The sequence below is a fragment of the Mastigoproctus giganteus genome, chromosome 10 (genome assembly GCF_048544385.1).
Source record: "Mastigoproctus giganteus isolate SK-2022 chromosome 10, ASM4854438v1, whole genome shotgun sequence".
NCBI classification, from domain to species: Eukaryota; Metazoa; Arthropoda; class Arachnida; order Uropygi; family Thelyphonidae; genus Mastigoproctus; species Mastigoproctus giganteus.
The window spans coordinates 220,210,060-220,226,547 of record NC_143584.1 but is presented as its reverse complement, the minus strand read 5'-3'; the positions used below and the strand labels follow the sequence as shown (position 1 = coordinate 220,226,547).

Below are 16,488 nucleotides of genomic sequence, written 5' to 3'. Positions count from 1 at the left end.
TAAGTTTAACATTGACAAATGCAAAGTACTGCAAAGGAGAAGTAACCCCAGAGGAACGTAACAACTGTGTGGTACTACACTTAATTTGGTAGAAAATGAAAAAGACCTGGGAGTAATTAATTGTGCAGTCAGATATATTAAGTTTTCTGAGCAATGCAGACAGGCTGCAAGAGCAGGTCATGGGGTTTTGTTATTGATATGTAGGAATTTTGCTAGGAGGGAAAAGGAGGTGATTATCCCTTTGTATAAGGCATTCGTCAGGCCATGCCTTGAGTACTGCATACAGGTCTGGAGGCCTCATTTTAGGATGGATGTAGATTTGCTTGAGCATGTACAGAGAAGGGCAACAAGATTGGTGAGGGGAATGAAGGGATCCTCTTAGGAGAGGCTTAAGTTCTACAGATTGCAGCTTCTGGAGACTAGGCACCTGCGAGGTGATCTGATTGAGGTGTATAAGGTCTTGAATGGGTTGAGCATGCCGAATTCTGATGGAATTCTTCTGCCTGCTGAGATTATGAATGTGCGGGGACATAAATTCAAATTGAGGAAAAACAGTAGTAGAATAGATGTGCGGAAATTTGCCTTTAGCCAGCGGGTGGTTAATTGCTGGAACAAACTTCCATCTATCATTGTGGAAGTTGATAGCTTAAATAAATTCAAGGAGGAACTGGACAAACTTTTAGAGGGAATGGTTGTGTGAATTTTTTTTTTTTTTTTTCCCTTTTTTTGACTGATGCTGCATAAGCTCATACGTTTGCTTTCTTGCATCACATGCCTCTATTACTATTATTTCAATCACCTATATACAGATATTGCCATCTAAATCTATTATATCCTAGTCCTCATACTATTAATTTTTGCTTTGAATATCTATTCAGCTAATCACCCCTCCCCCTCTTTCTGTACGCTCATATCACCTTAGGGTGTTATCATACAGAATGCACATGCATTAAGGTATAAATTAAGAATTCAAATTGTGGTGGTACTTTGGTTTGGCATAACACTGTCGAGATAGTTCTCAGTAAGCTTTCCCCTGATCAGCCTGAGTATGGTGGTACTTTGGTTTGGCATAACATTGTTGAGACATTTCTCAGTAAACTTTTCCCTGATCAGCCTGAGAATGGGTGCATGTTTCAAAAGCACATTAATTTCGGAGAGCTTTATTGAAAGAAGTTGAGATTAGGAATGTTAAAAGAATAAGGGACTGTTAATCTGGAATGTTAATTGAGGATGATTATGAAAATGATATAACAAAAATAAAGAAATACGGGTCAAAAGTTGAAAATCCTGAAAAATTAGATCCAAAGTTTGTTATTTTAATCTAAAGCAAGAGAATTATTTAAATGATGAAATTGAGCCTAACAAGTGATCCAGATTGGTTTATTGGAACTTAAATTAGCTTCTCTAACAAAAAATAGTTCCAGGAAATAATTTCTTGGGGATTTAATTTATTAACAGGTTATGTAGATTTATTAATAGATTTATCATTATGTAACTCATTTTCGGTAGAAGGTAAGACTACTTTACAGATGTTTAGGAAACAGTTTATTAAAAATTATTTGGAGCATCCTGGAACACCATTTAATGATCCATTGTGATACAGGCTTATAATCCTCTTACTAGTAATGAAGCAAATTTTTGAGAGACTGGTGATCTGTCATTTTAGCATGAGACCTTCCTTTGCAGATTTAAGGTTAAAAGTGAAAATGTGGTTTGGCAGAGTGTACTATTTATGAAGTTAATTTGGCTTTTTCAAGAAGAATCTGAAAAGAATTACTTTTCAGATTCTTCTTATATATATTATTGTTTATGAAGATAGATACTATAGATACTATTTATGAAGTTAATTTGGTTTTTTCAAGAAGAATCTGAAAAGAATTACAGTAAACCTCCGCTATTTGCGGGGGTTAAATGTTCCTGAGAAATGCCATGAATACTGAAAATGCGAATACTGAGTTATGGCTCCCATAGTAATAAAGGGGTTCCATTCCAAAGTATGAAATACATAAGAAAAACTAGTCTAAAATTTTGTCTATGTATGTATTATATGTACCTTCATAATATGACTATGTACATAGACAGTACATAGTGAAATGCAAGCATATGGCATCGAAATGAAAATAAGAAACAGTTTAATATTTAATGTAATAGTTATTAGAAATTTCAAACAAATCTTTCAAACCAGCGTCTTTGCTAGCTAGCTAAAAAACTTATCCCGCCAGTGCTATCACCAGTTTCGCTAAAGTGTTGATAAAGGTGTTTTGCCTTTTCGCGAATGATGAGTGAACTTAACGGAATTTTATTTTGAGTTCGGTCTTCTATCCACAGATTTAAAGCTTTTTCCAATTTAACATCACGAGTTACAGAGCAAATTTTTGAAGCAATTAGTGCGGTTTCACGGACACTATGGCAGATTTTTTCTTCCTATTGTTTGATTGATCGTACCCTTGGCTCATTGATTTTATAATGTTTTGCCACTGAGGAGACACTTTCACCATTAGAAATTTTGTCTAATAACTCAATTTTATTCACTAATGTCATCACCTTCTTTGATATTTACACATTTCTCTTGTTATTCGTAGCCATATTTTTGTATGGGTTAGAAAGAACTTGTCCACAATAAAGTCACTTTCTTCTGTTAACACACTCGTAAAAGTCTATTTTACACTGCAGAATGGTAGATTTATCACTTTTGTAAGTATATCAATTTATAAATTAATAAATTTATTCAATTTATAAGCATATAAATTAAAAGCAAACGACGAAACCTCCCATGACAAGCGCATAACACATACTGAACAAGGATTAGCAGAAACATCAACGCTCGCGATTTTGTCAACCCTGAGCGCTGTTTTGACTGGGAAAGATAATTTTAGCCGTGCCCATGTTTTTTTATGGCGGAAAATGTTCACGGCGCTTTAAAATTCACATTTTTTTAGATTTCATTTTATATTAAATCAGCGTAAAAAGTAAGGAACGAACCTGGGAACGCTTAGTGACAACAACTGGAAATGATGACCCTTGGGGAACAGTCTACAGGGTTATTACCAACAAACTCCCTAGGGGGGAGGTAGTGACTATCACACGAACCCCACAAGGTCAAATGACAACTTAGGAACAATCGGTGGAGAACATCTTGAATGCCATATTCAAGGAACCGGCAGTCCCAACTCTACAGGAACAAAATCATCTTTGTCAAGAAAACCTGAACTACAATACACAAATCATGGAGCCCCCCCCCCTTCACCATGGAGGAGCTCAGTACTGCTGCCGCCCGGATAAGAAAGAGAAAATGTCCCGGCCTAGACATGATAGAACCCGAAATGCTTAAAAAAGTAATAGAATATACACCACAACTTCTATTGACCCTGTTCAACAGATGCCTAGAGGTAGGGAAATTCCCAACAAAATGGAAAACGGCCAACATCAAACTTATCATCAAGAGTCCGACTAAGAAATCAGAGTGCCCAAAATCCTACAGGTCCATCGCACTTCTTTCAGTAGTTAGCAAATTATTTGAAAGGCTACTGCACAAACGAATCCTTCAACACTACGAAGCAGCTGGCCTCCTAGCTGGGAATCAGTTTGGATTTAAACCGGGATCCTCCACAGCAGAAGCCCTCAGAAACCTAACTAACAAAGTCAAAGAATGTGACAACAAATATTTCCTCGTAATAGCGATTGATTTTGCCAGGGCATTCGACTCACTCTGGTGGCCAAGCGTCTTGGGCAGACTCAGGAAAGCTAAAGTACCCATCAACCTCTATAAAGTCATAGAAACCTATCTCTCACAAAGAAAAATTGAGATAAACACTCCATACAAAAAGATCGCAAGAACAGTGCACAGAGGATGTCCACAGGGGTCTGTATTGGGCCCCCTCCTCTGGAACTTGGTATTTGATGAGTTCTTGAGAATGGACCTAGGTGCAGTGGGGGTGCAGGCCTTCGCAGACGACCTGATTTTGACAGTGCAAGCAAACTCCAGAGCCCAATTGGAAATCCTAGCTAATCAAGCCCTGCAGATACTCCAACAGTGGGCCAAGAAGAATTTCTTAACAATTTCACCGACAAAGACATTGTCGGCGCTGCTCAAAGGAACCCTGCAACTGAGACGACCACCCCAGATTAAGATTGATGGGACAACTATCAAGTTTGCTAGTCAACTAAAACACCTGGGTCAGACAATAACTTATCCTTCCAACCACATCTCAAATTCCTAAGACAAAAGATCAGAAACTACTCTGCCATGGTAGCTAGGGTCACAAGGCGAGACTGGGGTCTCAAAAAACATACCCTAGCCTTATACTACAAGACAACCTTCCTCCCAATAATTACATATGCTTCAGCAATCTGGTATGACAAAACTGCCTTGGTCGTAAATAAGAGAACCCTGGATGCAATTCAATGCACCATCCTCCTCACTACCACCCGCGCCTGCAGAACGGTGAGTAACCCAGCGCTTCAGGTGATAGCAGTAGTACTTCCACTTGATCTTGAAATCGCAAGAACAGAACTCCTCTACTACTTATCTAAGGGAATAACCACCACTTTCTTGGAATTTACAATAGACCCAACAAACAACCATAAGGCAGAAAAGATCCGGCTTCAGTCTCACCTGCTACAGGTGTGGTAGGACAGGTGGGCAGAAACAACCAAAGGAGCAATCACCCACAAGTTCTTACCGAAACTTGAAAAAATCTATCCAAAATCGCCTACTTGGTTCTTTCCGGGGTTGCAAACAACATACTTGCTAACTGGACACAGCCCCTTTAACGCAAAGTTAATGTACTTCGCCCTTGTAGAGGACCCATCCTGTACATGTGGAGAGATCGAAACCTGGGAACACCTCGTGTACGACTGTCTGCAATACGAGGATCTCAGGTGCATTCTAATCACGAGTATAAGATACCTCCCCAGAGGGCAAGAGTTTCACCTATTGGATTCAGAGGAGGAATACAGAGCCCTGACCAACTTCGCTCAAGAACTCTTCTCAAGAAGGAGAACCCTATATGCAATACACCAGGAGTGAAAGGCGACCAGCCAGATAAAAAAAAAAAACATCCTTTAGGACACACCCCAGTTATGTGGAAGCTACTGTCTGTCTACTAAGAAACCTTGCCTATGTACCAACAAATATGAGACCTAAATGAAACTGACAAATATACTGAATGAAGATAGAGAACCAAAACAAAGACATTCAACTTGGACGGGACACTATCCCACGAGTGACTCTACTACCGGACTTATGACTACACTACGACTGATGCAGCCTCACTGCCATGTAGCCAAAAGGCGATCTCTACCAGCTCCCTTGCCTGGTACCTTTTTTTCCCTATCCCCGCAGGGGGGAGGAGGAGATGGTCTTCCTGTTTCCTCCCTCCCCTACCCCCACATATTTCGCCTGGTGAGGCATGGGCATGCCTTACTGACCATCTGGGGTTGCCTACCCTATCGACCCCATACTTCTGTCTTTTCCCCCAGTCTTCAGTCTCTTCCCCTACTCTGACTAATACGGCAGCGTAAACCCCACATAACTAATCAAAATTAACGATTTCTAAACTGAAAACTGAACCACATTAACCCCTTCTGGCTTTTCTAAACTTAAGTGCCCCTGTGTTTTTTTTTTTTTTTTTTTTTTTAGGTCCTAGCCACCGAAATCTCATGAAATTAGGTGGCAGGACCTGCCAGAGTGCATATAAGCTACTGGGTTCCTGGTCTGCCTCCACGGGGCGTAAGTGGGGCAACTTTGGGCCCCAATTGGGGTTTAGCGGCTAAACGACCAGAAGAACAACGGTACACGACACTAAACGATCCAAGACCCACACACTTTTAAATCTCTGGCATTTACAGCGTACTGTAACACACCACAATGTAAACTACGCGGAGATGGGGTAAACCCCTGGTGCCACTTGACCTAAACACACACTTACACTGTACTTTATAGACCTTGCATTTGACTCTTTGTAGTGGGCAAACATTCACAGAAAGATTAAAGCTTACCTTACCAGTTGTTCTCAGAATTATTATTTTGTGTCGACAAATCTTTATTCTGTGTGATTTCAAGGGTGGATAAAGCCTCAGTTTTGTACATAGGCAAGAATAAACATAAGTTTGCTATAAAGTGTATATATCTTACATTGTGAAGCAAGATGCCTCAATTGCAGGTGTTTTGCCTGAACTTCAAATAAATGGTACTGCTCTTGAAGGAGAAATATGCTGCTATTTATTTGAATCTATAGCAGCTATATGGGTACCATTATCCATATAGCCAGTAGTATGGAACTAATTCGCATCTAATTGGTGCTTAAGTAGGTAGACTTAGAGAGGATCTGACAGCCCAAAAAGATGAAGAATGCTGTATGACAAAAAAACATTTGGACATGCTTTCTCAAATGTTGTAATGTGCCAGAAGTACCTTGCAAACATATATTGGCTCAGTTGTACCAGCATAAATTCCATTGGTCTGCAAATGCTGCAGCTGCAGTAGATTAGAAGCGAGTATTAGTTCTAGGTTAGATTTGCACACTTTCAACTTGGGTTGGTGGTGTGACATAGTAATGGAGGCATGTGATGCAAGAAAGCAAGCATACGAGCCAAAAAGCATCAGCCAAAAAAAAAAAAAAAAATCACACATCCATTCCCTCTAAACGTTTGTCCAGTTTCTCCTCAAATTTATTTAAGCTATCAACTTCCATAACGACAGATGGAAGTTTGTTCCAGCAATTAACCACCCACTGGCTAAAGGCAAATTTCTGCACATCTATTCTACAACTGTCTTTCCTCAATTTGAATTTATGCCCCCTCACATTCATAATGGATAGGAAGGGAGAAGGGGTTATGCTATTAGAAACACATAAAATCCAAGGAAGTGCAGCCAGTCGACATCGCTGGAGAGTGCAGTGTTGAGTCAGTTGGATGTGATATAAGCACTGGGAGATCAAAATTGAGGGTAGGAGTGTGTAATAGGCCTAATGACTCTGATGAGTATAATAAGAAACTGTACAGGGAAAGAGTGGGCCAGTAAATCAGAGAGTCTTATAATGGGGGATTTTAATTTCCCAGATATTGACTGGAATTTGTGGGTTGGTCACTCACACACTAGCAAAGCTTTTGTGGATTTATTGGATGATTGTTTTCTACATCAGCATATTTGGGAGGTACACCTAGAGGGAGTAATACTCTTGTTCTGATTATCAGTAGTGATTCTTCATGCATTAAGAATCTGCAGATAAAGGAACCACTAGGTGGCAGTAATCACAGTGTGCTGAAGTGGGATTTACTCAAGGAAGTAACTACCATCAGGGGTAAAGAGAAGGGTTTTTGCTTTCGTAAAGGCGACTACAGTGGTCTGAGACAGTATTTAAATTGTATACGGTGGGACCAACTGATGATGTTACCAACAGCAAATTCAAATGGGAGGCATTCAAAGAATTAATCTTGGAAGCTACTAGGCTGTACATACCAACTAAGAAATATTGTTCAAGATTTAGGTCTAAATAGATGTCAGATGAACTGATGAGCCATGTGGCAGAGAAGAAAAATGCATGGGATACATATAAATTAATGGGTGACATGGAAGCCTATGATAGATATAAGCTGGTCTGTAACCAAGTCACAAAGGAGATTAGGCAGGCAAAGGCAGATTATGAGAAATCTTTGGCAAAGGATGCAAAGAAAAACAGCAAAGAGTTCTTTACCTATGCAAACTCCAGAAGGAAAGGGATGAATCAGATTGGTCCACTGGTTATTGATGGTTCAACTGTTGATGATCCTGCTCAGGTAAATTAATATTTTGCATCTACATTCACACACGAGGAATTATTCAGGGAGGGGAATGCCAGAGATGAATTAAATTCTGGCAGTGAGAGAGAGAGGCACCTCCATAGCCAGGTGGGCAGGAGCAGCAGTGCGCAGCACACACTTCTTGATTAGACTGGGGTTCGAGCCCGTGCCCACCAAATACGGTGGATGCGGAAAGGTCAGGAAATGACCACCACATATCCCCCGGAGCAATATGGCCTTAGTTGCTAATGCTCTAAAAACCAAATAATAACAATAAACAGCGAGCTAGATGATTTTCTAATAACTGAGAGGAAAGTGGAGGAGAAATTGTTGAAGATAAACATAAAAAAGGCACCCGGGGTGGATGGGAGCTATCCTATTATATTAAAGGAGGCAGCAAAGGAAGTAAGCAAACCCTTAGCCATAATTATGAGAGTTTCCTTGAACTCAGGGGAGGTTCCCATGGACTGGAGATGTGCAAATGTGATCCCAATTCACAAAGGAGGATCAAAGGGTGACACAAGTAATTATAGACCTGTTAGTTTAACTTCTGTTCCAGGGAAATTAATGGAGGCACTGGTTAAAGAAGCACTGCAGGATCATCTAGACAAGACTTCAGTTATAGCTCGGACACAGCATGGTTTTCTTAAGGGGAAGTCTTGTCTTACCAATTTGATTGGAAACTATGATATGGTCACAAAGGAACTGGATGCAGGGAATAACTTTGCTATCATATATTTGGATCTTAGAAAGGCTTTTGATACTGTTGCACATGGAAGACTGCTGCACAAATTGGACCAGTGTGGCATTGGAGGCAAATTGCTGCTACGGATAAAGGGATGGTTGAGGGGGAGAAGACAGAGAGTGGTAATCAATGGACACTGCTCATTGTGGACTAATGTTATTAGTGGAGTTCCTCAGGTTGGGTCCATTCAGTGTTGGGTCCATTGTTGTTTTCTGTATTTATAAATGATATTGATGATGGTATATCAAGCTTAATTTTGCTAATATCAAGTTTGCAGACGATACAAAGGTTGGCAGGGTTGTCAAGGACACTACTGACACTATGCTGCTGCAACAGGATCTGGAAAGGTTGAGCAGATGGGCTGAGAGGTGGCAAACGAAGTTTAACATTGACAAATGTAAAGTACTACACATGGGAAACAGCAACCCCAGAGCAACGTATCAACTCTGTGGTACTACACTGACAGTGGTAGAGAATGAAAGGGACCTGGGGGTGGTTGTGCAGGCAGATATGAAGTTCTCTGAGCAGTGCAGACGGGCTGCAAGAGTAGCCCATGGAGGATTGTCAATGATATACAGGAATTTTTCCAGCAGGGATAAGGAGGTGATTATTCCATTGTATAAGGCAATGGTCAGGCCACACCTAGAGTACTGTATACAGGTCTGGAGGCCTCATTTCAAGAAGGATGTAGAGCTGCTGGAACGAGTACAGAGAAGGGCAACAAGATTAGTGAATGGAACAAAGGGGTGCTCTTACGAAGAAAGGCTTAAGTTTTGCAAATTACAGTGTCTGGAGACTAGGCACCAGCGAGGTGATCTGATAGAGGTGTATAAAGCCTTGAATGGTTTAAGCATGCTCAATGCTGATGGGATTCTTCCTCTAGCTCAGAAAAATCACCTGAGAGGGCATAAATTCAAATTGAGGAAAGACAGATGTAGGATAGACGTGCGGAAATTTGCCTTTAGCCAGCGGGTGGTTGGTTGGTGGAACAGACTCCCATCCCTTGTGGTGGAGGTTGATAGCCTAAATAAGTTTAAGGCTCAGCTGGACAGGTATTTTGAACGAACAGAGGGGTGAAGTGGAAGTGGGGGGTTTTTTTTTTTTTTTTTTTTTTTTTGGCTGATGCTGCATAAGCTTGCTTTCTTGCATCAAATGCCTCTACTAATGCTAATGCTAATATCCTGTGCCTCCTTTTTCAATTTAAATTTATGCCCCCTTTATGTCCTAGGAAGAAAAATGATGACATCAACATTTAGTTTACTCAATTCATTGAGCCTTAAACAGTTTAATCAGTTCTTCTTCATATGTCTAGTCTCCAAGTGTTGCAGTTTGCCGAACTGAAGCCTTTCTTCTTAAGAGAGCACACTTTTGTTCCCCTCACTGATCTCACTGCTCTTTACTGCACCCATTCCAACAACTCCACATCCTTCTTAAAATCAGGCTTCCAGTCCCGTATTCACTATTTAAGATGTGGCATAACCATTGCCATATATAATGTGATAATTACATCCTTGTTCCTGCTGGCAAAATGTATGTCACTGACATACATTTCACTGATTGTATGTCACTGACAGATCCCCATGGGCTGTCCTAGCAACCTGTCCACACAGTTCTAGGAACTTCAAGGACAATACAGTTATGCCTAGGTCTCTTTGTTCTCCACCACCTTAAATATGGTACCACCCAATTGGTATATATTCTGTGATTACTGCTGTCCATAATAGTACCTTCATTTATCGATGTTGAATATCTCAATTACCACTTCTTATCCCATCTGCCTGATTTTTCTAATTCTTGTTGCAGTAGCATACTTCATTTTCTGTTACTAACCACCCTACTAACCTTTGTATTATTTGCAAACTTAGACAATAGCATTAGCATTAGCATTAGTAGAGGCATACGATGCAAGAAAGCAAGCTTATTCAGCATCAGCCAAAAAAAAAAAAAAAAAAAAAAAACCCACTCCCATTTCACCCCTCCGTTCGTTCGAAATACCTGTCCAGTTGAGCTTTAAATTTGTTTAGGCTATCAACTTCAACAACAAGTGATGGAAGTCGGTTCCACCAACCAACCACCCGCTGGCCAAAGGCAAATTTCCGCACATCTATCCGACATCCGTCCTTCCTCAATTTGAATTTATGCCCTCTGAGGTGATTATTCTGAGAAAGATGAAGAATCCCATTGGCATTGAGCATGCTCAAACCATTCAAGGCCTTATACACCTCTATCAGATCACCTCGCCGGTGCCTAGTCTCCAGACTCTGTAATTTGCAAAACTTAAGCCTTTCTTCGTAAGAGCAACCCTTTGTTCCATTTACTAATCTTGTTGCCCTTCTCTGTACCCGTTCCAGCAGCTCTACATCCTTCTTGAAATGAGGCCTCCAGACCTGTATACAGTACTCAAGATGTGGCCTAACCATTGCCTTATACAAGGGAATAATCACCTCCTTATCCCTGCTAGAAAAATTCCTGTACATCATTGACAAGACACCATGAGCTACTCTTGCAGCTCGTCTGCACTGCTCAGAGAACTTCATATCTCCCTGCACAATTACCCCCAGGTCCTTTTCATTCTCCACCACTGTCAGTGCAGTACCGCAGAGTTGATACGTTGCTCTGGGGTTACTGTTTCCCATATGTAGTACTTTACATTTGTCAATGTTAAACTTCATTTGCCACCTCTCAGCCCATCTGTTCAACCTTTCCAGATCCTGTTGCAGCAGCATAGCGTCAGTAGTGTCCTTAACGACCCTGCCAACCTTTGTATCATCTGCAAACTTGGACATTAAACTTGATATCCCATCATCAATATCATTCATAAACACCGAAAACAACAACGGACCCAACACTGAACCTTGAGGAACTCCACTAATAACATTAGTCCACGTTGAGCAGTGTCCATTGATTACCACTCTCTGTCTTCTGCCACTCAACCATCCCCTTATCCATAGTAGCAATTTGCCTCCAATGCCACACTGCTCCAATTTGTGCAGCAGTCTTCCATGTGCAACAGTATCAAAAGCCTTTCTAAGATCCAAATATATAATATCAAAGTTATTCCCTGCATCCAGTTCTTTTGTGACTACATCATAGTATCCAATCAAATTGGTCAGGCAAGACCTGCCCTTAACAAAACCATGCTGCGTCTGAGCTATAACTGAATTCTTGTCTAGATGATCCTGCAGTGCTTCTTTAACCAGTGCCTCCATTAATTTACCTGGAACAGAAGTTAAACTAACAGGTCTATAATTACTTGTGTCAGCCTTTGATCCTCCTTTGTGAATTGGGGTTACATTTGCACATCTCCAGTCTATGGGTACCTCCCCTGAGTCCAAAGAAGCTCTCATAATTATGGCTAGGGGTTTGCATACTTCCTTTGCTGCCTCCTTTAATATAACTGGATAGATCCCATCCACCCCAGGTGCCTTTTTTATGTTTATCCTCAACAATCTCTCCTCCACTTTCCTCTCAGTTATTACAAAATCATCCAGCTCACTGCCAATGTTTACTTTACCTACATCATTCTCCTTCCTGAATAACTCCTCATGCGTGAATGTAGATGCAAAATACTCGTTTAGATTGTTAGCCACCTGAGCAGGATCCTCAACTGTTGAACCATCAATATCCAGTGGACCAATCTGATTCATCCCTTTCCTTCTCGAGTTCAAGTATGTAAAGAACTCTTTTCTGTTTTTCTTTGCATCCTTTGCCAAGGATTTTTCGTAGTCTGCCTTTGCCTGCCTAATCTCCTTTGTGACTTGGTTACAGACCAACTTATATCTATCATAGGCTTCCATGTCACCCATTAATTTATATGTATCCCATGCATTTTTCTTCTCTGCCACATGTCTCATTAGTTCATCTGACAACCATTTAGGCCTAAACCTTGAACAATATTTCTTAGTTGGTATGTAAAGCCTGGTAGCCTCCAAGATTAGTTCCTTGAATGCTTCCCATTTAGAGTTTGCTGTTGGTAACATCATCAGTTGGTCCCACTGTACAGAATTTAAATACTGTCTCAGACCATCATAGTCGCCTTTACGAAAACAAAAACCCTTCCCTTTACCTCTGATGGTAGTTACCTCCTTGAGTAAATCCCACTTCAACACACTGTGATCACTGCCACCTAGTGGTTCATTTATCTGCAGGTTCTTAATGCACGAAGAGTCACTACTGATAATCAGATCAAGAGTATTGCTCCCTCTTGTTGCCTCACGAACATGCTGATGTAGAAAACAATCATCCAATAAATCCACAAAAGCCTTGCTAGTGTGCGAGTGACCAACCCACAAATTCCAGTCAATATCTGGGAAATTAAAATCCCCCATTATAAGACTCTCTGATTTACTGGCCCACTCTATTTCCCTGTACAATATCTTATTATACTCATCAGAGTCATTAGGCCTATAGCACACTCCTACTCTCAATTTTGATTTCCCTATGCTTATGTCACACCAAACTGATTCGGCACTGCCCTGTCCATCGATGTCAACTGGCTTCACTTCCTTGGACTTTATGTGTTTCTTAATTAATAGCATAACCCCTCCTCCCCTCCTGTCCTGTCTATCCTTTCTATACACATTGTATTCCCCAAATTCCAGTTCCGCATTACTTATATCTGTGTGACACCACGTCTCTGATATCCCAACAATATCTGCCTTTGATGTTTTGAGCAATACCTCAAATTCATCAAATTTATTTACCAATAAGCTTGATATGCTGTCATCAATATCATTAATAAATTTTACAAATGGTAAGGGTCCCATGCGATGAACCCTGGGGAACTCTACTAATAACACTGGTCCAAAAAGAGCAGTGCTCATTTATAGCTACCCTCTTTGTGTTTTGTCACTCAACCATCCCTTTATCCATACCAGTAACTTGCCCCAATGCTATACTGCCCCAGTTTGTACAGCAGTCTTTCATGTGGAGCAGTATTAAAAGTTTTACTGAAATCTCAGTATATGATGTTAGAATTAATTTTTGCATCCAGTTCCTTCATTACAGTATCTTAGTAGCCAATCAGATTGGTCAGACATGATCTTCTCTTAAGTGCATGCTGCAATATTTCTGTACTGTATATTGCCCTGCATTCCTGTCAGGGTGATCTGCAAAACCTCTTTAATTGCTGACTATTTTCTCTAGAATAGAAGTCAAGCTTACAGGTCTGTAATTACTCACTTTGCCCTTTGTGATGCAGACACATTTGCACATTTTCTGTATGACAGTACCATTAATAAAATTGTGCTGTCAATAAGGTTTGTCTTCCTGAATCATTTACAATTTCTGAGGTATAAAAGGTTTGAGCTTTGGCCTTTAAGATTCTCATTGTACTTGAATGACTTAAATGTAGTTCTCAGGAACATTGTCTCATGTGCACTTCTTGATGGCCTGGGAGATTTCAGCAGTTCTTGATGTTCTTTTCTACCCATTCTTTCCTATTAAAGTTGTGACATTTCCATATTCTTCAAACTTGTCAAGGAGACAGAAGGGTTATTGTTAGATGCATTGGCATCATTGGAATTCATCTGCCTTCATTGTTCAGGGTAGGAAACTAGAAATTTACGTTATTATTGTACAAATTGATTTAACATTACAATATCTAAAAACTTTTTTTTTTTTGGTAGTTGTTGGCGCATAGGCTTCTGTGGCCATAATGCACCTCCCAAGGTTTTTGCAGTACTTTGATCCAAGCCTGAGGCGGGAATCAAACCCACGACCTTTGGGTTGCCAGACAGGCACTTTACCCACCCGGCTAGCCCGGTTGGCTATCTAAAATTGATTTAGATGTAGCTTTTTATAACAATTAGCCATTCAATTGACATTGGTTAGTTAGGTTAGATAAACTGTATGATATGGAAGGATATAGATGCTGTGGACTATACTTCTAATAGATTATCAGAAGTCTGTCTTCAAGCCTCTTACAGAACCTCCCTGTCCCCCTCAAACAATTCATCAGAAGGTAACAAGTTGACGGCAACTTTCTCTCTCATTTTTAATGTGTAAGCTTTTTATATTGTTGAGACTTGTACACTTTTGAATTAGTTTACTGTAAATGTATATGGTGGTATAAGTATTTTAATCCTAAATCAATTTGTGACACTATAACAAAGTAAATACTATATATTCTGGTGTATAAGTCAACCTCTGGTTTTTGCCTTGAAAACTCATGCATAATCATATATTTATCCTGTAAGATGATCCCCCTTTTTAGAGTCATCTTTTGCACCTTGCATAGTGTTGAATTACAAGTCATGAAACCAAATCAGAAGGCACAGATTATGATGTGGCATTGCTCTTAGTAATGATATTTGTGTACATGGAGGGCTTTGATGTAGTCAAGCCATTCCTTGTTGCCTGTTTAGTACTGTATTGTACTGCTAATTGCTTTCTCTGATTATTTACAAAATTAGTTTGTTTACTGTGTGGAAGCCATGTAATAATGGATGCATTCTGTCTTATAAGTAATATGTTCTGTAATAAGAAAGCTATGTATTAATGAAAATGTGTGTTTTAAGAGTGTGTTGAACAAGAAATTGCTGCACACACACATACACACGTACGTACATACGTAAATGTTATTATATGTATATTTCTAATTGCTTGCTGCTTTGTTTTGATGATTTTAAATAAAAAATTCTTGCAGGTAAAAAAACTTCAAGACCGTGTTACTAAGTGTAAAGAGGAAGTCCAAAAAACTAAAGAACGGTACGAACAGGCACTTCGAGAGATAAATGATTACAATGCCAAATATATGGAAGATATGACTGTAGTTTTTGACAAGTGCCAAGAATTTGAAGAAAAGAGGTTGAATTTTTTCAAGGAAATGCTATTTGGTATTCATTCGTGCCTGAACATCTCCACAGATGCTGAGTATGTGATCATTGTTTATCTAAAAACTTGCATTTTATTATAGTATTATAGCTATATACAAAGTTCACTGTTTTCAGTGGACTTACAGCTGTTTAATTTTAGTAGACTTACAGCTGACTATACCTTGAATATTTTGATTTACAAAATTTCTGTTGCTCCTTTGATCCTACTTTTACTCCTTCATTATTCCTTACTGAGACTAACAATTCTTCAGTGCTTCTGCTTACTTTCATTTCATCTACATATGACGCTCAGTGTTCTCTGAATTGCTATAATTCTGCTTCTTTGTTTCTTCCAGATCATGCACTACTTCCAGAGTACGCACAGTAACTAGCTACTATTCATTTGCTGTTCAATTCTACACTCACCAGACTAACTTTTCTTTCTCTTCAGTTATTCCTTTTACTTCTGTTCTTTGATAAAACTTTTTTCCTTATGCATTTACTGAAAATTACAACCTACAGTCAAGTGCATTGTCAGCAAGTTTCTTCTGACTTTATTCAATAGAGTGATGGACTAGATTTGGATCCTAGTGATTTATATTTTGGTTGTAGTAATTAGCAATTATTCTTTCTAATTGCAAGAATTTGGTAAATAACCATTATTAAAAGAAAATCTACATTAAATAAAAAAATTACCCCCAGGGGCTCGCATCTGGTGAGTATGGGCTTGGCACACCCAGGGTCCTGAGCTGGATATCATCATTCTTCTCTTTCTTGGTGATTCCTTTTTACTTCTCTCTCTCTCTCTCTCTCTCTCTCTCTCTCTCTCTCTCTCAGGGTAATAGGGAAATTTTTTTTTTTGGCCAGTGCAGCATAAGCCTCAGGCTTCCTTGCACCATATGGCTAATAATAATAATAATAATAATAATTAAGTTTATGCATTTTTCTCTGAAAGTGTTCTCTTTACTTGCATGAAGAATCTATTATAAGAGATTCATATTTTTAAATACTAGGAAAGGACTGGAAAAGGTAGTTTATTATATTTCCTGACTACTAAAATTCTCTTGACTACTGTTTATTATCATATTGGTATTAGTTAAAAGTAATTTAACTTTTGAGAAAGTTAAATGTTTTAACTGGATTTTG

At 39.5% G+C, this 16,488-nt stretch overlaps 1 protein-coding gene across 14 annotated transcripts in view; it reads left to right on the top strand.

Annotated features, from left to right (window-relative positions):
- The window catches only part of Synd (protein kinase C and casein kinase substrate in neurons protein Synd), a 262,630-nt gene that overhangs the window by 182,063 nt on the left and 64,079 nt on the right, over nucleotides 1–16,488 (top strand). For all 14 annotated transcript variants that reach the window (XM_090383311.1, XM_090383314.1, XM_090383317.1 and 11 more), the window contains one exon: nucleotides 15,174–15,400. In XM_090383311.1, the coding sequence (XP_090239437.1) occupies nucleotides 15,174–15,400 (227 nt within the window). The remainder of the gene's footprint in view (nucleotides 1–15,173; nucleotides 15,401–16,488) is intronic.